This window comes from Phacochoerus africanus, unplaced genomic scaffold (genome assembly GCF_016906955.1).
Source record: "Phacochoerus africanus isolate WHEZ1 unplaced genomic scaffold, ROS_Pafr_v1 Scaffold_75, whole genome shotgun sequence".
NCBI classification, from domain to species: domain Eukaryota; kingdom Metazoa; phylum Chordata; class Mammalia; order Artiodactyla; family Suidae; genus Phacochoerus; species Phacochoerus africanus.
Genome location: NW_025927447.1, coordinates 15,924 through 39,686, shown reverse-complemented (window position 1 = coordinate 39,686; position 23,763 = coordinate 15,924). Strand labels below are relative to the sequence as shown.

Below are 23,763 nucleotides of genomic sequence, written 5' to 3'. Positions count from 1 at the left end.
TTTGACCTGCATGCAGATCACTAGCTGGTCTGGTCATGGGCCAGCTTCTGGTTAGTGATCTGAACAACTCAGTTCACAAGCCACACACCTCACCCAATAAGTTTGAATGGAAAAAAAACAAAAACAAAAAACAAACCTAAAACTTTTCACACTGGATATTTTTGGTAGACTCAATTACTTTTTTTCTGTCTTTTTAGGGTTGTACCTGTAGCATAAGGCAGCTCCCAGGCTAGGGGTCAAATCGGAGTTGCAGCTGCCGGCCTATACCATAGTCACAGCAATGTCATATCTGAGCTGCCTCTGTGACTTACACCGAAGCTCATGGCAATGCTGGATGGATCTTTAACCCACTGAGTGAGGCCAGGGACTGAACCTGCATCCTCATGGATACTAGTCAGGTTCATTAGAACTGAGCCACAATGGAAACTCCTAAATTTTTTTTTTTGTAGGCTCAATCTTATAAAAAGTTTGAAATGATGATTTCATCTGTTTAGGAGATTATGAGTTGGATTTGTTTTTTGTCTTTTTTTGTCTTTTTAGGGCCTCACCTGTGGCATATGGAGGTTCCTAGGCTAGGGGTCTAATCAGAGCTACAGATTACGGCCTATGCCAGAGCCACAGCAATGCCAGATCCAAGCCGCATCTGTGACCTACACCATAGCTCATGGCAATGCTGGATCCTTGACCCACTGAGTGAGGCCAGGGATTGAACCTGCAACCTTATGGTTCCTAATTGGATTCATTTCCTCTGTGCCATTCTGGGAACTCCATGAGTTGGATATTTTGTTACCACTGCTGAAAGCATCCTGATGGACATAACTGATAAGCAGGAATCAAAGCAGAGGAAGGTAAATGATCTTGGGGTGAAGCCTAATAAACCCCTCTCCCCACTCTAGTCCACCAAAGTTAATGCATACTTGACACTGTGAGCTGTGCTAAATTCTGAAGCAGTATGTTGAAGATATATTTCTTGCATTAAAACTTTTTTTTTCATATAAGCATTGTACAGCCTGGTTATCTAGATTTAGGTGTTTGTATAATTTATCATCTAAATTGAGATACTTTTGAAAATAAAAGGGAACACAATCCATAATGATAATAAAATGATATATATTTACCTAGACTGTCCCAACAAACTAAGAGCTTTGCTCATTGTATCTATAGTACACTTGATTTCTCTCAAATTGGCTCAATCAGTTATTTGCAAAGAGTTTTCAACTTTTCCAGAGGAACATGCCTGCTGTGCTGTTTTTGCTATAGTTAGAGTCACTAAAATGTTTCCAGTTCTGAGGCCACCCACTTTGACTTGTGATCTTGCCTCCAGGGCCTCTTCTACACACATTAAATCCATTAAATAAATGGATTCTCCACAGCTCTGGCTACACTCCTCAGTCAGTGAACCAGCAGGCATGTGCTGATGAGCATGTCCATAGTAAAACACCTGTTTCCACTCCATCCAGCTTTGGCACAAGCCCATACTGCTTAGCCTTGCTGAGGAACATAAGATATTATTGGCTCTGTTCTACTATTGGCAAATGTGTTGGTGAAAATTTTTGAAGTTTTTGTCTTCTCTTATTCATTTAGAACATGTCTTGCTTGTCAAGTGGGTGGAATTTGCCTTTTATCAATGGAAGGTAAACTAAAAAAGGGTGTCAGGAAGTTCCCCTCATGGCGCAGCAGAAACGAATCTGACTAGGAACCATGAGGTTGCAGGTTCGATCCCTGGCCTCGCTCAGTGGGTTAAGGATCCAGCGTGGCCAGGGGCTGTGGTGTAGGTCGCAGATGTGTCTTGGATCTGGCATTGCTGTGGCTGTGGTATAGGCTGGTGGCTGTAGTTCTGATTAGACCCCTAGCCTGGGAACCTCCATATGCCACAGGGGCGGACCTAAAAAGACAAAACACACACACACACACACACACACACACACAAAGGGGTGTCAGGGTTATATGTGTATTTCATGGGATGCATTTATATATGTGCAGTTTAGAAAGCCATCGCCCAGAAAGCTGAAATAGGAACCCAAGCATTTGTGCCATTCATTGGTCTACAAGTGTATGCTGGAAGATAATTATTCTAGTTAGACAGCATTTCAAACTCTATGCTTAGAAAAGCAGTATTTGGAGTTCCCGTCATGGTGCAGCAGAAATGAATCTGACTAGGAACCATGAGGTTGCAGGTTTGATCCCTGGCCTCGCTCAGTGGGTTAATGATCTGGTGTTTCTGTGATGCTGTGGTGTAGGTCACAGACCTGGCTTGGATCTGGCATTGTTGTGTCTGTGGTGTAGGCCAGCAGCAACAGCTCTGATTTGACCCCTAGCCTGGGAACCTCCATATGCCATGGGTGCAGCCCTAAAAAGGACAAAAGACAAAAAAAAAAAAAAAAAAGCGAGCGAGCAGTATTTAAGGAAGTATTCTGACATTCTGGTTTGGGTTTGAAAACATTCATATCTTTTCTGGGCAACTTAGTTCTTGTGGGTGTGTTTTTGTTTTGCCTTGTTTAGTAAGAGTAATTAAAAACCACTATTTTGTTACTCATTGTTTACCAAATTAGGAAGGCTTTGTGAGTTTTATATTCCTAGTTGATAAGGGCAACAGCTCTGGTAAGTGAGGCTTGAGAACAGAGGAGACCCTGGGAAGTTGCCTTTACTCCCCTGCTGATCTTCCTCTTCTCTGAGCAATGCAATGGTTCTATTCAGGTCTTTAAACATCATTTGGGGGAGACGAAGATGAGCACATTTTGAAGATTCTCTTGGCTTTGGAAGGAAGAGAAAAATTCCTCCAAACTCTGAAGGGAGTCTTTTCAGAGACACATGAGAGCCTGGAGAATTATTGCATTTGTTCTATGGGCCAATTGCAATTGGTTGCTTTTCTTTTACTAACTTCATATATATATATATATATTTGTCTTTTCTAGGGCCACTTCCATGGCATATGGAGGTTCCCAGACTAGGGGTCTAATCAGAGATATAGCCGCTGGCCTACATCAGAGCCACAGCAATTCTGGATCTGAGTAGCATCTGCGACTTACATCACAGCTCATGGAAATGCTGGATCCTTAACCCACTGAGTGAGGCCAGGGATAGAACCTGCAACCTCTTGGTTCCTAGTCAGATTTGTTAACTGCTGAGCCATGATAGGAACTCCTAAGTATTTATTTATTTTTTATTTTTGTTTTTTGTCTTTTTAGGACCGCACGCTCGGCATATGGAGGTTGCCAGGCTAGGGGTCTAATTGGAGCTGTTGCTGCTGGCCTATGCTAGAGCCACAGCAACCCCTGATCTGAGCTGCATCTGCGACCTACACCACAGCTCATGGCAATGCCGGATCCTTAACCCACTGAGAGAGGCAAGGGATCCAAACCACAACCTCATAGTTCCTAGTCAGATTCATTTCCACTGCGCCAAGATGGGAACTCCTCTTTTCCTAATTATAAAATGGCACAGTATCATTGCAGAAACTGGAAAAAATAGGAGAGCACATACATACAAAGTTTGCCATTTCACTAGTCAAAAATAATCCTCTTACTATCTTAGCATATTTTCTTCTAATATTTTCCTTGTACCTATAGATAAAGTGTAGATATGCATTTTTTTTAAATCACATCATATTTGCAAATTTTGCTCTTAATCTTACACCCCAGGGCTTCTGGAAAGGAAGACCCAATACAGGGTTCATGCAGGGATCTGGCTCCCAGTAGGCTTGTAGGCCAAGGACTGGGGAAGGAAGATGATAGGGACCACACAACTGACTCTTCTGGCTCCCCTGGCCTCTCCAGCACTGGGTGTTATAACATGCCACCCTTTTAGCATCTAGAAAAATCTTGTTTTGCTTGCTGGACAACCAAGAAAGTAACTGGAGGAGTTCCTGTTGTGGCTCAGTGGTTAATGAATCCGACTAGGAACCATGAGGTTGCGGGTTCGGTCCCTGGCCTTGCTCAGTGGGTTAAGGATCTGGCGTTGCCATGAGCTGTGGTGTAGGTTGCAGACGCGGCTTGGATCCCGAGATGCTGTGGCTGTGGTGTAGGCCGGCGGCTACAGCTCTGATTAGACCCCCAGCCTGGGAACCTCCATATGCTTCGAGAGCAGCCCTAGAAATGGCAAAAAGACAAAAAAAAAAAGAATGTAACTGGAATGATGGCAGAGCTCTTCTTTGGGTATACCAAGAGCCTATTTCCCCTTAGGGGCTGAAGAAAGATTTTTAGAAGTTAATTTCAATTCAACACATGCGAATTACATGTTTTTAGCTCAGCACGCTCGGTAACATGGAGGCACATGCCTTTGCTGTCCAGTAGAACATACAGATGTCACTCCTCTTGTGAGTGGGTGTCTTAGCAAACAGACAGCCTGGCTGGGCTGTTCCCATTGTAGGGACAGAGAATCCAGACAGTCCCTGAAAAGTTGAGCTGGTCCATCTGCTCCAAGGCAACTACAAGTGTAAGGACAGGTGCTGGCCCTTTTAGTCAGAGTGATGTGACACACGTCTTCTCACATAAGTAAATGTTCCCTTCTTGGCAGACTCCTTTGGCCAGAACAACAAGTTCAACTGCCAATGAGAAGAACCCACATTATCCTTCCCCCGAGGATCTTAATATGCATCATCTCAGATGTGGAGTATTTTACACTTATAAGTATCTGTTGACTTAACCCTGAAATTTGGTATAACCTCATGTGCTGGGGATTGTAGCAGAGGCAGGGTAAGAAAGAGATTTTTTTCAGATCATTAAGATATAAATAACAAAAACTTATTTTTGCTTATACACTAAAAGCCTCATTCAGATCCATAAATCATTGATTCTCAATCAGGGGCAAATTTGCCATCCATGTGTGGAAATATCAGGAGATGTTTTTGGTTGTCACAGTGGGGGGGTCCTACCAGCATCCCAACATTTTAAGGGAAGTGCTACTAAAATATCTTACAAAGCATAAGACAACCACCCCACTAACAAAGATTTGTAAAGTCATAAATATCAGTAGTGCTGAGGTTGATAAACCCTGGTATACTATGGTAGATGGTGGCAAAAATAAATGAGTAGATGAATTATGTCTTTAGTTTTCTGTATTTTATGATATACCGACACCTTAAAAAGCTTTCTTGGAGTTCTCACTGTGCTGAAGTGGGTTAAGAATCCAAAAGCAGTGGCTTGGCTCAGGTAGCTGCACAGATGAGGATTTGATCCCCGGCCCAGCACAGTTGGCAAAAAGATCTGGCATTGCTGAAGCTGTGGAATAGGTTGCAGCTCTGGCTTGGATTCAATACTGGCCCAGGAACTTCCATATGCCATGGGTGCAGCCATGAAAAAATAAAATAAAATAAAAATAAAAAAGCTTTCTGGCCACAGAAAGACTGCCCTTCCCTTTCTTCTGTGTGTTAACCAATCCTAAGTCTGTGGCCCCAACCACCTCCTTATCTAACTCTTAGACATAAAGTCATATTTCCCCTGTCCTATATCATTCCAGGGCCAGGCCACATACCAGATCATCCTTAAATCCTCAAACTATTGGGAATTATTCAAGCTAGCCAACCTTAAGCTGTTTACTCTGCCCTGCCTTGACTTTTCCTCAGAAATCCCAATAAAGGCTCTGGCATAGCCGTTTCCTTTGTTTCTGTCTACTGCCATCTGTCAAAAACCTGGTGCTTCCCCTGTGGCCCTGCATGGCATGCAGGGATGCTCTTTCTGAAGGTTGTGAGTATAATAAATGTCTTCCTTCTAAGCCTCATTCTCCTTTTGTCTTGTGGCTACACTGACTTGACCATACCATCTCCAAAATTTGTACTCTTAGGACAGTGGGTAATGAAAATAAGTTAGTTTCCCCCATCTCTACATCTGGTATATTTCTGGGGAAATCTACCTCTAAAAAGAGCAGAGAAACAATCCACATACTTTCCCAGGGCACTCCTTCCCTGTCGATCTTCTTCCAGTTCCCGGTAACAAGTCTGTTTTCTAATTTCTTTCTCCCAGAAGCTTTTGAGCTCATGGCAAGTTTCACAGCAGAAGACTTCTCGACGGATATATTGATTGTTCATCCTCTAAAAATAAAAGAAAAATCAAATTCCAAGTACTTCAAACAAAGCCACTCTAATTTTGAAGTTATGAAAGATGAGTTTGAATCCATACACTGCCAATTACACTTTTTGTGCCTGTAGACAATTCACACAGTCACTATGATTTTGTTTCTCAGTTGAAAATGGGGAAAAAAAAGGTTAATGCCAGAAAATATCATGAAAATTTTTGAAATGAACAAAATACAAAAGATATCTAATAATGCTTCCAGTTCATCTGATTCTAAAGTGCCTGCCTTTTTCATTGTCTTCGAGCTATTTTTTTCAACTCTGTAAGTTATAGAAAAAAATATAGCAATATGAATTATTTTTGAACAGAGACTCAAATATATTTTGCTCAGTGGAATGCAATTGATATTCCTGTGAATACCAACCAATTTTCACCTTCTTAAAAATTCATTTCAGAATTTTTTTGATGACCACCCCCACGGCATATGAAATTTCCAGGGCCAGAGATTAAATCTGAGCTGCAGCTGCAACTTACACTGGATCCTTAAGCCCACCGTGCCAGGCAGGAAATCCTCATTTCAGTATTCTTGACTATGTGTTTTTCTGAATTCTCCTTGAATCAGTTGTAATATCTTACTAGTTTTTTCATTAAATATAATAAGTTAACTATTTGACACAAATTTATTTTATATCAGTATGAGAGTCATAATTTTAACTTAAAAATTATCAAAAAAAAAAAAAAACCCTTTAAAAGGAGTCCCCATCGTGGCTCAGTGGTTAATGAACCTGATCAGTAACCATGAGGTTGCGGGTTTGATCCCTGGCCTCACTCAGTGGGTTAAGGATCTGGTGTTGCCATGAGCTCTGATGTAGGTCTCAGCTGTGGCTTGGATCCTGTGTTGTTGTGGCTGTGGTGTAGGCCGGCAGCTATAGCTCCAATTAGACCCCTAGTCTGGGAACCTCCATGTGCCATGGGTATGACCCTAAAAAGACAAAACAAAACAAAACAAAACAAAAAATCCTTTAACAGTTACATCACAGCTCTTTCTCTGTGTGTGTGTGTGTTTGTGTGTAGAACAAGGTGGTATATTTATTTATTTATTTATTTATTGGGTCTTTTTACCATTTCTTGGGCTGCTCCCGTGGCATATGGAGGTTCCCAGGCTAGGGATCTAATCGGAGCTGTAGCCGCCTGTCTACACCAGAGCCAGAGCAATGCGGGATCTGAGTCGAGTCTGCAACCTACAACCACAGCTCACAGCAACACGGGATCTTTAACCCACTGAGCAAGGCCAGGGATTGAACCCTCAACCTCATGGTTCCTCGTCGGATTCATTAACCACTGTGCCACAACAGGAACTCCAAGGTGATGTATTTAAAGCTCTAAATACAAACTTGGCATGGCAAACAACAGGCACCCAACAAATGTTATGCTCTTTCCAGCCTTCCTCAAAAATTAACAACATCTACCATTTATTGAGCATATAATATGTAATAGGCGTTTCTTACGCACTGTCCAATTTGATCCTCACTACAATTCTGTGTGATGGGTGATTCTGAATTCATTGTTCAGATGAGGAAATTAAGAGACAGAATTTGCTTATAGCCTCATAGCTGAACATGAAAGAGCAGGAATTTGGATCTAGGTCTGTCCATCTTCAAAGTGGATGCCCTCTACTCTATCAGTCCTCATCACTGTATCTGCAATTGGCCATATCCAGAGCAAGATTGTGTGGCATGTGTGTATATGTCCCATGAAAGTACACATGTTTAATACTAAAAAGCATTTACTTTTTACCTAAACACTGCCCATTTTCCAGAACTTAATAGATGCAAAGGACTGAAAAACAGAGACTTCTCTGCCTACAGTTGACCACCTGCTCAGGCAAGAGCTTTGGCTCTGGCTGGAGAGTGGAAAGGACCTGGATCTTGCCTCCCTTGCTACAGAGTCCCAGTGATCCCATGCAAGTGGGATTGCCCAGGGCAGCCCAGGGGAGTAGGGGTGAGAGAAGCTCAGAAAAGCTTTCAGGGAATAACTAACACATCTGTGATTTTATATTTGTAATACAGAAGAGTAATTTTATATTATAGAACTATATAGAACATATAACTTAGAATTGTTTATAATCCAGAATAGTATAGAATATTTTATTTATATTATTATAACATTATAATACATCACTTAGAGGGATGTATAAATGTCCCTAAGTAGGAAGAACCTTAGTTTTCTTTTTATTATTATTATCATTAAAGTATAGTTGATTTACAATGTCCAATCAAGTTCTACTGTACAGCAATATGATCCAATCACACACATTTCCATGTGCTATACAGTAGGGTGCCATTACACATCCACTCCAAATATAACAGTTTGCATCCAAAAAAACCCTCAAAATTGGAGTTCCCATCATGGCTCAGTGGTTAACGAATCTGACTAGGAACCATGAGGTTGTGGGTTCTACCCTGGCCTTGCTCAGTGGATTAAGACCTGGCATTGCTGTAAGCTGTGGTGTAGGTCGCAGACGCAACTTTGATGCCCATTGCTGTGGCTGTGGCATGGGCCGGTGGCTACAGCTCCAATTAGACCCCTTGCCTGGGAACCTCCATATGCTGCAGGTGTGGCCCTAAAAAAGACAAAAAAAAAACCCCAAAACCTCAAAATGCCCATCCATCCCACTCCCTCCCCTTTCCCCAGTGGGAACCCCAAGTCTGCTCTCCTTGGCCATGATCTGTTTCTGGTTTTTGTTTGTTTGTTTGTTTTTTGGATAGGATCATCAGCTCCATATTTTAGATTCCACAAATAAGTGATATCATATGGTATTTGTCTTTTTCTTTCTGGCTTACTTTACTTAGTATGAGAGCCTCTAATTACATCCCTGTTGCTGGAAATGACATTAGTTTGTCTTTTTTATGGCTGAGTAACATTTCATTGTATATATGTACCACATCTTCTTAATCCATTCATCTGTTGATGGATATTTAGGTTGTTTCCATGTGCTGGCTATTTTGAATAGTGCTGCTATGAACATAGGGGTGCACGCATCTTTTTCAATGAAAATTTTGTCTGGATATATGCCCAGCAGTGGAATTGCTGGATCATATGGTAGTTCTATATTTGGTTTCCTGAGATACCTCCATCTGTTTTGCATAGTGGTTGTACCAATTTACGCTCCACCAACAGTGAAGGAGGGTACCTTTTCCTCCATATTTTTCTCCAGAATTTGTTATTTCTTGACTTGTTAATGATGGCCATTCTGACTGGTGTGAGGTGACACCTCATTGTAGTTTTGATTTGCATTTCTCTAATAATTAGTGATACTGAGCATTTTTTCTTATGCTTGTTGGCCATCCATATGTCTTTGGAAAAATGTCTATTTAGATCTTCTGCTCATTTTTTACTTGGGTTGTTTGTCCTTTTGTTGTTGAGTTGCATGAGTTGTTTGTACATTTTGGAGATTAAGCCCTTTGCTGTTGCATTGTTGGTAGAGTTTTTTCTCCCATTTTTTTTGTTGTATTTTTGTTTTTTTAATGGTTTCCTTTGCTGTGTAAAAGCTTTTGAGTTTGATTAGGTCTCAATGGTTTGTGTCTTTATCATAATTATTCTAGGAGGTGGATCAAATAAGAAGTTGCTGTGATTTATGTCAAAGAGCATTCTGCCTATGTTTTCATCTAGGAGTTTTATAGTATCTGGCCTTATATTTAATCCATTTTATTTTTGTAATGGTGTTAGTGTTCTACTTTCATTCTTTTAAATGTAGCTTTCCAGTTTTCCCAGCACCTTTTATTGGAGAGACTATCTTTCCTCCATTGTATGTTCTGTCCTCCTTTGTCATAGATTAATTGACCATAGGTACCTAGGTTTATTTCTGGGCTTTCCATCCAGTTCCATTGGTCTCTATATTTCTGTTTTGGTGCCAGTACCATATTGTTTTGATGACTGTAGCTTTGTAGCATTGTCTAAAGTCAGGAAGCTTGATTCCTCCATTTTGCTTTTCTTTTTCAATATTGCTTTGGCTGTTCACTCTTGTGTTTCCATACAAATTTTGAAGTATTCTGTTCTAGCTCTGTGAATAATCTCTTTGGTAATTTGATAGGGATTCCACTGAATCTGTAGATTGCCTTGGGTAGTATAATCATTTTGACAATATTGATTCTTCCAATCCAAAGCATGTTATAGCTTTCCACCTGTTTGTGTCATCTTTGATTTCTTTCATCAACATTTTATAGTTTTCAGAGAATAGGTCTTTTGTCTCTTTAGGTAAGTTTCTTCCTAGGTATTCTTTTTGATGAAATTATAAATGGGATGGTTTCTCTGATTTCTCTTTCTGATCTTTCATTATTAGTATATAGAAATGCAATTGATTTCTGTGTATTAATTATGTAGCCTGCAACTTTACCAAATTCATTGGTGAGTTCTAATAGTTTTCTGGTGCTGTCTTTTTTTTTTTTGATAGGCAAGAAATAGATTTATTGAGATAGGATGCTTGTGAGAGATGCAAGTGGGCAGGCATGGAAGCTCTGCCTCTGGTGTTATCTTTAGGGGTTTCTAGGTATAGCATCCTGTCGTCTGCAAATAGTGATAGTTTTACTTTTTCTTTTCCAATTTGGATTCTTTTTATTTCTTTTTCTTCTCTGATTGCCATGGCTAGGACATCCAAAACTATGTTGAATAACAGTGGTGAAAGTGGACATCCTTGTCTTGTTTCTGATTAGCAGATTTGAGTATTCTGTAAAGATTTTTTAAAAACCCACTCCTTCTCTTTTTCCTCCTAGACCAATATTCTAGTCATCTGATAATTTCTGTAGCCATAACTGACTTGGGCAAAACTGTGCCAGGATAATGTCAAGGGCACTGTGCCCTGGAGTTTCTCCAGGCTCTCTCTGATCCCCACCTACATTCTGAAGAGTGGAGCAGAGTCCATCCTGCAGCCTAATGGGAGCACACGCTTTATCTTCTGAGGGCATACATCCCATTTATTTTCCATCCTTGGATAATGGATTCAGTACACAGATTGCTAATAAATTCCTACTCACTTGATATTGAAAGAGTTGTCAAAAAAAGCATAGATCAGTTTTTTAAAGAATATATCAGATTCAAATTTTTCATTCATAAAACTAGAGTATGGGATGAGTGCAATTAGGTTTCCTGTGGATTTAATTCAAGTTGCAGGAGGAGTTCCCATCGTGGCTCAGCAGAAACGAATCTATTATCCATGAGGAAACAGGTTCAATCCTTGGCCTCACTCAGTGGATTAAGGATCTGGCATTGCCTTGAGCTGTGGTATAGGTCACAGATGTGGCTCAGATCCCACGTTGCTATGGATATGGTGTAGCCCAGTGGCTACAGCTCTGATTTGACCCCTAGCCTGAGAACTTCCATCTGTGGCCCTAAAAAGACACACTCACACATGAATTCAAGTTGTGGGAAACTAAGGCCTCTCAGTTCCCTGATGTGACCTCCACCTGTATAAATGCTAGAAAAGAAAATAGCACTAGCTTTGAATGGGGAGGAAGATGTTAATGCAGATTTGCAATTTAGGTGGACAAAAGGTAATGCAAGACTGATGTTCACATTCTTTTATTGGAAAATGTTCTTAAAAATTCAGGAGTTCCCATCATGGCTCAGTGGTTAACGAATCCGACTAGGAACCATGAGGTTGCGGGTTTGATCCCTGGCCTAGCCCAGTGGGTTAAGGATCCGGCATTGCCATGAGCTGTATTGTAGGTCGCAGACTCAGCTCGGATCTGGCGTTGCTGTGGCTCTGGCGTAGGCCAGCGGCTACAGCTCCAATTAGACCCTTAGCCTGAGAATCTCCATATGCCGTGGGTGCAGCCATAGAAAAGGCAAAAAGACAAAAAAAAAATTCAAAGCTCATATTAGGTATCCAGTATTCAGAGAAAGTATAGTTTGGTCAAATAGGAACTCACTAAATTTTTTTCTTGAAATTTAGAATTAATACTTTATTCTAAAAAGATTTTCATTAAAAAAAAAAAAGAGGCCTGTTCAGGAATGCAGACTGCTCACATCATCCCATCATTTCAGCTTCATTTCATTTGGAAAAAAAAATGTGGTTTAGATATGAAAGGAGGATTTATTCTAAGACAGCATAGTTGTGTAATTGTGAATTAGGTTAAGAGAAACAGCTGAAAGCAGAGTGGTGTCTACACACCCAAGGAATAAATTAAATCAGAGTAAGTCCAAAGGAAATCAGGCAGAAGGCTTTGAAGAATCTGAAGCATGGTGGCTCTGTTTCCTGTTCTCTTTGAGTAAGGAAGCATTTTGGGGGCTTCAGGAGGGCTTCAGGAGGGGTTGAACTTGGATGCTCTCAGGGGCAAGCAAGGTGCTCTTCACTCATGAAGGAGTGAAGCTACTGGACCTGAGCAACAGGAAGCAGGGGGCAGGGAGCAATGAGCACACATTTTGCTTCAAGACATTACATTGAAGGACAGGAACACTGTGATTACCAAAAAAAAAGAGGGTTTTTGGCTGTATGCAGTCCAATGGCTCCCTAGTTCCTCTTAAGTGGTGCTTTCTCTATCTACAGCTTTAGCCTGTGTCTTTCTTCCTTAGTGTAGGATTTAAGGCTTCTTCAAGGAGATAAAACTCAAAAAGCCTCCAGCTGAGATAAGAATTACCAGGCCCTTAGCATCCCTCCTGTCTCAGTGTAATGGGTACAATGATCCAAAGGATCTCCCTACCCCAGCAACTTAGCCTACTCTTTCCTGTCCCCAGATAGGAAAGGTATGTGGCCCAAGCCTTACCCAACCCCTATAGGGGTAATATACACCCCCAACCAACCAGCAAGTGTATCCAAAGACCCCATCCTTCCCCAACCAATCAGAAGGTACAATAGGTGTATGGTGAGACCTCTCCTCTCTCTCCTTTGTCTCCAGGCTATAAAACAGACATGACCATGCATCTCCCTGATTATCAAGAAGTCAGCCCACTGTGTTAACAGTGTCTCTTGCCTCAATAAACTTGTCTTTTCTATACCTTGCTTTGAATCCAGAAAATTCTTTTTCCACCCACATGCAGACACCATAACACATAGCTTTTCTCAAAAACCTCCTCCCCAGGCTTTCCCTGCAGGGCATCCTGAACTATTTCACTTTCTCCCTGCCTCCCTCTTCCTACCAGTCTCCTTGAGCAGCCACTTTCCTGCCTCCAAACCTGAGGGTGAAAATACCATCTTCACTGGCCAGACTGGCTCTTGCTCTCATCCTAGCAGCAACTGGGATTGAAACTTTACACCAAGCCTCACCTCACCCACCAGAGGACTGCAGACACAACCGCCTGCCAAATATTACTTTGGTTCCTGCCTCACTCACCAGGCCTATAAGCTCTGCTCTGACATCCACGATGGCCAGGGCACTAAGAGGGAGGACAGAGGACAGTTGTCACTATTGTGACTTTGGGCAATAAGCTTTTGAGTGCTCTGAGCCCCAGCTGCCTTATCCATGAAGTGGAGCTTAAATGTGGCAAGAGAGAGGAAATCACCTAGTACTGCCAATGTATTGGCATTACTCAGAGTATGTGATTATAAGATCTGACCATGAGGGTTACAAATATAGCATCCTAGATGATGTAAAGGTGAAACATCACCAAGAGCTTTTGTTAAAGTGTTCTCTGTACACTTTTCCCCAAAATTTTCATCACTAACACAATACATGCTTGCCCTCAGGGAGCTCAGAGTCTTATCCCTGATAAGAGGTCAACAATGTTAACTGAATTTGAACCATCTCCTAAAGAAGCTCTCATTGTCTTTATACATAGTATTAAATGCTGTATACTCAGAACATACTAAGGTTTATTTGTCTGTGTTGCTGAGCTGTCAGAAATAGAATACCTTAGATTTTATGAGTTGGACTCTGTACAGAGAACACTTTAGCAAAAGGTCTTGGTGATGTTTCACTCTTATATCATTTAAGATGTTACATTTGGGGATCCTTGTGGTCAGGTACTTTTTTTTTTTTTTTTTTTTTAGAGCTGCACCTGTGGCATATGGAGGTTCCCAGGCTAGGGGTTGAATCAGAGATGTAGCCATTAGCCTACATCATAACCACAGCAAAGGCAGATTCAAGCCATGTCTGTGACCTACACCACAGCTCATGGCAATGCCAGATCCTTAACCCACTGAACAAGGCCAGGGATCAAACCTGTGTCCTCATGGTTACTAGTCAGATTCATTTCTGCTGAGTCATGATGGGAACTCCCTTGTGGTCAGATCTTATAATCACATACATTGAATGATGCCCAATTTGTTTAAAAAATGATTGTTTTACTAAAGGTGACAGTTGACACTCTGCTAAAGATTTGACTCAATCTCATGTTATTTCATAATCTAATTGCTTGTTTTCCTGGAAACTTCTGGAAAACTTGAATTTCAGCATTTAGGATCATGACCACTTATAAGAACTTCTCTAAGAGGAAATGCATTTTGATTTAGATGAGCTATGCTACTCCACCTCCTTTTTCACTTGTTTTATGTCTGCAGCCTCATATACTGTGCTCACTGTGAGCAGTGTGTTGGTAGCTGGTATTGTCCCCTTTGCAGCTTCAAGAAACAGAATTGACAGTCATTTTAACAAACATCAAGATGAATCAAAGAACAGAAAATACAAGTTGTCATTTTCCTCAGGGGTACTGACGTAAAACCTAAGCACTGGCAGTTACTTTTGCTGCATCTTCACCTGGTCCAGGCAGAGAAAATCATCAACTATGTATGTGATGCTGGATAAGGATGAAAAGGCATTACTTTCCTAATTGTTCTCTGAGTGGGGTCAGGAAGAAGGGAGAGCCACTGTGATTTCCTGTGGGATGAATCAGTGATGCTTTTGTAGTCATAGGAATAAGAATTGCTAAGGAATGTCCAGATACATAAACCCATCAGGTACCTGAAACCTCCTTAGTCATTCTTAAAGGTCTTTGAGATTAAGATCCTATTTTTCACTGAGGACATTTTCAAACTCAGGTGTCTCCATTATGTTCTTGTGAAATTGATTTTTTTTAAGAAATCCAAGTTTAGGTCTTTACACTCCATGCTTCTAAATTTCAATTTGCTATTTTCAACCCATGCTGTATGCAGATTAGAAGGGAATAGATTTCTCAGATAAATCTATGCATTTTATTTTTCTTTCTTTCTTTCTTTTTTTTTTGGTGTCTTTTTGGCATTTCTTGGGCCGCTCTCGCAGCACATGGAGGTTCCCAGGCTAGGGGTCGAATCGGAGCTGTAGCCGCTGGCCTAGGCCAGAGCCACAGCAAAGTGGGATCTGAGCCGAGTCTGCAACCTGCACCACAGCTCACGGCAATGCGGGATCCTTAACCCACTGAACAAAGGCAGGGATCGAACCTGCAACCTCATGGTTCCTAGTTGGATTCATTAACCACTGTGCCACAACGGGAACTCCAGCATTTTCTTTTAATGTCTTTTTGGTTCTCTGTAATCCTGAGATTCCTTTTTTCTTTGGCCATACCCATAGCACACAGAAGTTTCTGGGCCAGGGATCCACCCCAAGACATGGCAGCAACCTGAGAAGCTGCAGTGGCAATGCTGGATCCTCAACCTGCTGACACAAGAAAACTCCTGTCACAAGAGTCTTTAAGAATATAGGCTAATTTCTTTTTGTTCACTCTTAGATAGGTGTGTTTTCTTCCACCCTCAATGGGTCAAAATTCAGGAACAACAGTTTTATTTATTTATTTATTTGGGGGTGAAGGAGAAAAAGATAGATTTATTGCTTGTCCAGGCAAAGGAGGCCACAGCGGGTTAATGCCTTAAAGACTGTGCCCCCTTCAGGAGAAATTGGGAGGTGGTTTTATAATTTTGGAGTGAAAAGTAGGGCCATTAATAAGGATCAGCATAGATGAAAGCTTGCATTATTTTTCAAAGCTGCTGTTAAGTGGTCCCAGCATTGGTTCTGATGATCCTTCTTTTGGAATGAAGAATACTTCATCAACTGCTTCCTTCTGTTGAGGGTTTCAGTTCTGTGGAAGGGCTTAAATATATTGTTATATATATTCCTTGAGGAGGAATCAAGACCCTGCCCCAAGGCTGCACTATTGTCTCTTGACTGCTCCTCCCTGGTCTCTGCATCCCCTCCCTTCCCTGATCAGTAACTGTTTGAACCTGCTTTTTGGATCTCAGAGAAAGTCATGGAGGCTGAAACCCATTCCCCTAAAACAAGAAATGGGGGTCACAGAAAACTTGTGTGCCCAGGAGCCCCACAGGGTCCTGCTTGGTTTCATATCCACTCCCCCCACATTGATACTTCTCAATCTTGAGGAGAACAGATGTTAGACAAGAGAATGTTCATTTTGGATAGAGAGGTTAATCATAAACTCAGCAGAGGTACTCAGTTTTAGGGGAACTTGGTTTTAAATCTGAAACCAAGAAGGACCCTGCAGGCTCCTGGGCACACAAGCCTTTCTGCATCCCCATTTCTTGTTTTAGAGAATACACTTCAGCCTCCATGACCTTCCCTGGGCTCCAAAGGGTGGGTTCAACCAGTTGCTCATCAGGGAAGTGAGGGGATACAGAGACCCCAGGGAGGAGCAGTCAAGAAACAATAGTGCAGCCTTGGGGGCAGGGTCCTGGTCCCTCCTCAAAGAATATCTTTGAGCTCTTCTGCAGAACTAAACCCCCCAACACATGGAAGATGTTAATGAAGCATTCTTTATTCTGGGAAGAAGACCACCAGACCACTGAACACCAACTTTGAAAACAATGCAAGCTTGTCTCTATCCTGATCCTTATCTGTGGCCCTGCTTTTCACTCCTCAAACTATAAAACCACCTCCCCATCTCTCCTTAGGGCGGCACAGTCTTTGAGGCATTAGCCTGCTGTGACCCTCCTTTGCCTGGCAAAGCAATAAACCTATTATTTCTCCTTCACCCAAAACTCTGTTTCCACATTTCTATTTGGCACCAGTGAGCAGAGGTTGAATTACGGCAACAAATCCCCATTTCTGTTTTATCTTTCTCCAAGTCTTTCAGGGAATGGGGTGATGTCTGCTCTGGCTACTTCCTGCTGAGATGGGGCACAGTCCTGCCTCAATTTGGGGAATACAGAAACAGCAAATTTAAGGAACTATCATGGCCATAACTTCACACAAATAATTTTCCCATAATTAACACTTAGGAATCTCTTGTAATTCCCAACCTTTAAAAACATGTACTGGAGTTCCCACTGTGGTGCAACAGGATGTATGGGATTTCTGTAGTGCCAGAACACAGGTTTGATCATCAGCCTAGAACAGTGGGTTAAATGATCTGGTGTTGCCACAACTGCAGCAAAAGTTGCAACTGAACCTTAGATCTGATTCCTGGCCTGGGAGATCCATATGCTATGGGGTGGCAAAAAAAAAAAAAAAAAAAGAGAGAGAGAGAGAGAGAGCAAGAGAGAGTGAGCGAGAGAGAAATATATATCATGTTTACTACATTTATTTTTTTGTTTGCCCAATGTTGAAAAAATATGGATACGGAGAGATAATTCTCCTCTTTAAGATAAATAATAGGGTAAAGTGCATTGGTATTGGCAACTGGTGTTAAACTCTGAGATGACAAAAAGGAGTAGAAATGAAGTTCAAGTATGAAGTGAGTTCTTGTCCCCACTAAGGGGCCAGAGAAAACTTGCTGCCATGCCTTCACCTACTAGCTGATGGGCTGCTAGTCTGTGATCTCTGGATTATTTTTATGCTCTCTATTGAGTGTTTACGGAATACTTTCATTCTCCAAAATGCTTTGTATCTTGAATTCATTTCTCACAACACTATTCTTATGTACATTAGACAGAGGAGGTGCAAAGAGAAAAGCCATGGCCCCAGATCACCTCATCTATGGTGATGCAGCTGGAATTCAAACTCTACCCAGCTCCAAAGCCTGTGCTCATCACTGTCACACTACCTGGTCAGCCCATCAAACAGATGGAAGCTCATGGGAAATGCAAGAAACATACGCCCTGGTTCAGTCGGTTCTGAGTGATATGCAAACCATCAAGTCTTTATCAAGGCAGAACTGGATTAATTTTGTCCAAGGTTATTTATCTTTATTCCATGAAGACAAACTTCCCTTCTTCTCAAATATCTCTGTGAGAGGTACCCGCTCTTATCAGTTTTCTGTGCACCAAGATAGGAACTAAAACACACAACCACACAAACTAAAGGCACTCTCCCCCATCTCACGTAATTGTTGATCCCATAATCTGGAAATTCTGCCATTACAAGTGTCAGGGGACACAGCTATCACTTCATCTCCTCTAAGGTGGCCCTTCTCACTCATAGTGAAAATGATGTTCCAGCAGCAGGTGCTAAGATGACTACAACTAACCTTGGCTCAGAGATATTTTGATGGGTTTCTCCTCCCATCCCAGACAGAGAGTAATGTAAGTTTTCTTCCCTTCGCCTCCTTTGCAGATGAAGTTGGAGCATTATGTGAAAGCACTTGTCCTCAGTTTAGCACTTTGTTGGAAAACATTTTCTCTTTAACCTTTCCTCCAAAATTCAGACAGGCAATTTGAATTTAATTATTGAGCTCCTCTCCCTAATTTTCCCTCCAATTAATGTCCTTCAAAACCACTTCAGCTTTTTGCCCACTGCATGGTATGTGTCTTAATAAATCTCTTGGTAAAAGTCTTAATAAAAGGCGCAGGTGAAAGAAAAGACTGCTTGGGGCAGTATAGGTCAATTTTGAAATAGCTGACATTTTTAAGTAACACAAGACTAATAAGGAGTTCCTGTCATGGCACAGTGGAAACAATCCGACTAGGAACCATGAGGTTGTGGGTTTGATCCCTGGCCTCACTCAGGGGGTTAAGGATCTGGCATTGCCATAAGCTGTGGTGTAGATCACAGATGTGGCTCAGATCTGGCATTGCTGTGGCTGTGGTGAAGGCTGGCGGCTACAGCTCTGATTAGACCCCTAGTCTGGAAACTTCCATATGTCACAGGTGCAGCCCTGAAAAAGGACAAAAGGACAAAAAAAAAAGAGAAGAAGACTAATAAGGAAAAAATTCTTATATTGAATGTGTCCATTATAACTCAGCCCTGCTCTTTCCTCTGGGGTTTATCTGAATTAATTGGAACAACACCAAGGTGTGAAGGAAAGACACCAACAGTTATTGGCAAGTAACTAGCAATTAAGTAAAGAAGTGGCCTTGAGTCTGAGGCAGGTGGTAGATGGGTCCGTGGGTGACAACAGGTGGGACCTAGGCTGAGTAAAACAGGCCTAGCTTCTCTCTGACACCTCAAAGGAGAAAGTTAATTGCAAGATCTGAGCTCTGCTGGAGTAGAAAGATTAGATGACCCCTTCAATCACTCCTGGGGTCAAGGAGAGCTCCCCAATTACACATGCACTATAAGATTCCTAGGGGTTAAAGTGGGAGGGGGCACCAGGCCATAACAAGTCCTAATACCATCCTGTCACCCTTTACTACGGAATCCACTTTTGCCCAAAGATGTATACACATATCAGGGAGGGTCCTGTGTCCAGTCAGATGTGAGAAATGAAACAAGATAATTGGACAAAGGTAAACAAAGTCCCAGAAGAACTGTGGTATAGAAGTGATTTAAATCACCTCTCCGGTGCACTCCTCACTCAGGGGGACACCTGTACCCACACTCATCTTTGCTTCTGACTTAAATAAATAAACTACTATTCTGTGTGCTCTCCCACATGTCGTACTGTGACTCTGACAATAAACTTTATACCTGTTTTCACAGTCTTTGCCTCCTTGAAAGAGTCTTTCTTTCAACAGGGGGCAAAAATCAGGGCATTTCTGCAGTTAGCCCCAGTTTAACCTAGTGGCTAGTAGTTAGGGTTCTTGGTTTTCAACCAGGCTGCCCAGGTTCAATTCCTGAGCAGAAAATTAAGATCTCGCTCCAAGCTATCACTCACTGTCATTTCTCCAAGATCAAGTCCCTGTGACCTTGGGAAATGTATAACCAACATTTTTAAAGCTTATGTTTCACACACACACACACACAAAGATGGTCTGAGAACTAAATGAGATTAGTATCCAAAATACATAACATAATATCTGGTCCATGGGAAAACACTCATTATTCTCACCTATATTAAAATTAGTGACCTGCATCAAGTACAGTACCAATGTTATCTCATTTAATTCTCAGAACACTGTGGTAGGTTTTTATTATTTCCATATTTGTGGATGAGAAAGTGAGTCTGAGAGGTTAAGTGACTTACAACCAGTCCCAGAGTTAACAAGGGAGAAAGCCAGGAACTTGGCCCAGGCCTGTAGATGTCATGGTCTCTGGGCTGTTCACTCACTGGGTGTCAGTATCACCCAGAAGTAACAGCAAGAAAGAATCATGCTTTGCAATTGCTAATGAGATCTTGAAAATTATCTATTTCAGCATATCAATAGCTCTGGGAACTAGGTGTTAATATTTTCCATTGCCATACAGAAAGCCAGGCTTAGAAGTTTTAAATTTCAGGTTAAATCACAGAACCAGTAAATGCTGGTGCTGAACTCTGAACTTAGGCTGTTTCCAAAGGTCCTCACATCACCTCCCTCAGTTTGAACCACTTTCCCCACTAAAGGGGAATGTTCCCCTGTCCTAGAAAAAATAAAGACCCATTACTATCTGTAATCAGAGAATATAATTATTCTCTGCAAGGTCATTGGTTGAACTCCTCCAGGTCCAACTGATGCATTATCCTAACAAGGGCCCTCCCAGAACAAAGGGAAGGCAATGTGCACAACCAGCATCTGTGTGCGCATTCACAACTTTGTGGCAATATGACATAATCAGTATCCATGTGAAACTTTGCAGCATAGACCATCCAACCAGAATTGACAGAATGTATGTTATCTCATAAGGGGGACAAAGGGATCAAAGTGTAAAAGAAAAATAACAGAGGGTATATAAGACAGTGCCCTGCTGTGTTCAGGCTCAGCCTTTGGGTATGAATCCACTGAGCCAGTGCTGGCATGAATAAATGATGCTTCCTGGCAAAAAGCCTCAGTGTCCCATTCTTTGTACGAGAATCCTGCAACACTAAGAGGCCCTGTGCCTCTGTAGGGTTGAACTGGGAGCCTTGGCAACTAGATTAGAAATAATCTTGTAACATTTCAAGGGTCTTGCAAGATGGTGGGAGAGTAAGAGGACGTGCTCACCCTCTCCCACAAACACATAAAAAAAAATCTACATGTAAAATGATTCACACAGAATATCAACTGAATGCTGGCAGAAGAACTTAAACTTCCAAAAAGGGCAAGAAACTCTTGACAGAACTGCATAGAACAAAAGAAAAAAGAGAGAGAGAGAGAAAAGGAATCAGGACGGGTCTAACTGTCCCATGAGGGAGTTGTGACAGAAAGGGAACCTACACCCTGGGAAGCCACCTAACCAATGGAAAGATCAGCTGAGTTGGAGAGAACTCCAAGAAGCTGAAAACAGCACAGCAGCAGCTCTGAGACCCAAAAAGCAGAGTGAGAGACTCGCAGACCATCTGAACCACTGACACAGACACCACAGACTGAGACACTCAGTGGGGGCTGGGCACTGAGACTTAGGCTCCAGAGGTCAGTCCTGGGGAGTGGGCTGGGGTTGATGGTGTGGAGACAACCTAAGAGACTAGGGAGCAGTGTGCTGCTGGCAGGGGGAGTGGTATTCTAAGGGATGGGGAGTGGAAAGCCAAGGCAGAGCGAAGGTCCAGACCTGCAGGAGAGGCAAGGTGCCACTGTTGGGAAGGGGAGAGGAGGAGGGGCAGGCCACCATAGAAATCTCCTTGGGCCCCAGTATGCACGCTTGCCCACCAGATCGCAGAGAGCTGAGCACTCCTTCCTGGCACCTGCACCCCACCTGCATGGATCTGGCCCTGCTGACACCCTTGTGTGCTCCTGGCACCCATGCCCAGCCTGCACAGATCCAGCCCCACCTTCACAGAGCCAGCCCTGCCCATACCCTGGACTGTACCAAACTACAGTTTGACTTCCCCAAATTCACAGAAAAAGAAAAACACAAGCACAATGAAGAAGCTCAGAAACCATTCCCAGTTAAAGCAACAGGAGAATTGACCTAAAGCAATCAACAATGAAACAAACCTCTGCAGTCTGACAGACTATGAGTTCAAAAGGGAAATAGTGAAAATACTGAAGGAATTAAGAGAGGATATGAACAGTAATGCAGATTCCCTCAGGAAAGAGCTAGAAAATATAAGGAGAAGCCAAGATAAACTAGAAAATTCATTTGCAGTGATACAAACTAAGCTAAAGGCAATAAAGACTAGAATGAACAATGCTGAGGAAGGAATCAGTGATACAGAAGATGGAATAATGGAAATCACCCCAACAGGAGAGCAGAGAGAAAACCAAATGAGCCACAGTGGGAACTCTAAAGCCTTGTGTTTTAAAGAGCAACGCTTTTTATTTGGCCTCCCAGGCCTCCCCTCAGTCTCAAAAGGCTGACTCAAGTGTTAATAATTAGGAAACATAGGTTACAGATAAAAACTAGTTAAAATGGTCTCCATAGTAAACCAGCTATAATGGAAAAAAATAAAAATCATTATCTAAAAAAATATTTTAAAAAAATGAAAAAATTAAAACAGTCTCCATGATGTTATGCCATGCCTTGGCCCGTGAATGTATCCTAACCAGTTTGTACAAATGATTTCTTCCTTGCTTGATTGCTTTCTTTTCCTAATGGTTACATTCTAGTTAGAGTTATATTGGACCTAGTATTTTCTTTTGTAATTGAAACACTCCCTATCATCCCTTTCCTGTAAACAACCTTCTTTCTAAAGAAAAGTTCAAGAAACGATAACCTCAAAGACAATCGGAAACCATCACCTGACCAACTGAGAACAGACTTGATGACTGTGAAATGATCTATGGAGGGAAAATAATATAGACACCTTCATCAAGAACCCTGTCTTCCAAGCTAAACCTATGAAACCCCTTGTTATCTCCTCTCAGAGGAGGACACAGTTTTGAGGGATTAGACTGCTGTGGCCTCCTTTGCCTGGCAAAGCAAAAAAACTGTTCCTTCTGCTTTGCCCAAAACTCTGTCTACAAAACACCTGATCACAACTCATTAAAAGTGTCAAGGTCACAAAAGACAAGGAAAGACTGAAAAACTGTCACAGGTTGGAGGAGATTAAATATCTACGCATTTCGCACAATACAATGTAGTATTTTACTCTGGATCCTGAAAAAGGACATTAATTGAAAAACTGGAGGACTCAGAATAAAATCTGCAGTTAAATTAATTGTACCAATTTGGTGTGTGTGTGTGTGCACGTGCGCTGCGCTCTTCAGGGCTGAATATGCAGCATATGGATGATTCCAGGCTAGGGGTCGAATCAGAGCTATAGCTGCTGGGCTACACCACAGCCATAGCAACTCAGGATATGAGCCGCATCTGTGACCTACACCATATCTCACAGCAATGCTAGATTCCTGACCCACTGAACAAGGACTGGAATCTTACCTGAATCCTCATGGATACTAGTCAGATTCATTTCCGCTGAGCCACAATGGGAACTCTATACTGTACCAATTTTTAATTTCATAGTTTTGATAAATATACTGGTTATGTAAGATATTAATATATTTTTATTTTAATTTATTTACTTTTTTGTCTTTTTTTGGGGGGGGGGCTGCACCTGTGACATATGGAGGTTCCCAGGCAACGGGCTGAATAGGAGCTGCAGCTGCTGCCCTACACTACAGCCACAGCAATGCCAGATCTGAGCTGTGTATGTGACCCATACCACAGCTCATGGCAACACCAGA

The 23,763-nt window shown here is 41.9% G+C and overlaps 1 protein-coding gene across 2 annotated transcripts in view; it reads right to left on the bottom strand.

The window, feature by feature from the left end:
- Positions 1–5,268: 5,268 nt before the first annotated feature.
- Positions 5,269–23,763, bottom strand: part of LOC125119344 (protein FAM240B-like) — a 31,066-nt gene continuing 12,571 nt past the window's right edge. For both annotated transcript variants that reach the window (XM_047766183.1, XM_047766182.1), the window contains one exon: positions 5,269–6,028. In XM_047766183.1, coding sequence (XP_047622139.1) covers positions 5,804–6,025 — 222 coding nt within the window. In that variant the 5' untranslated portion in view covers positions 6,026–6,028 and the 3' untranslated portion in view covers positions 5,269–5,803. The remainder of the gene's footprint in view (positions 6,029–23,763) is intronic.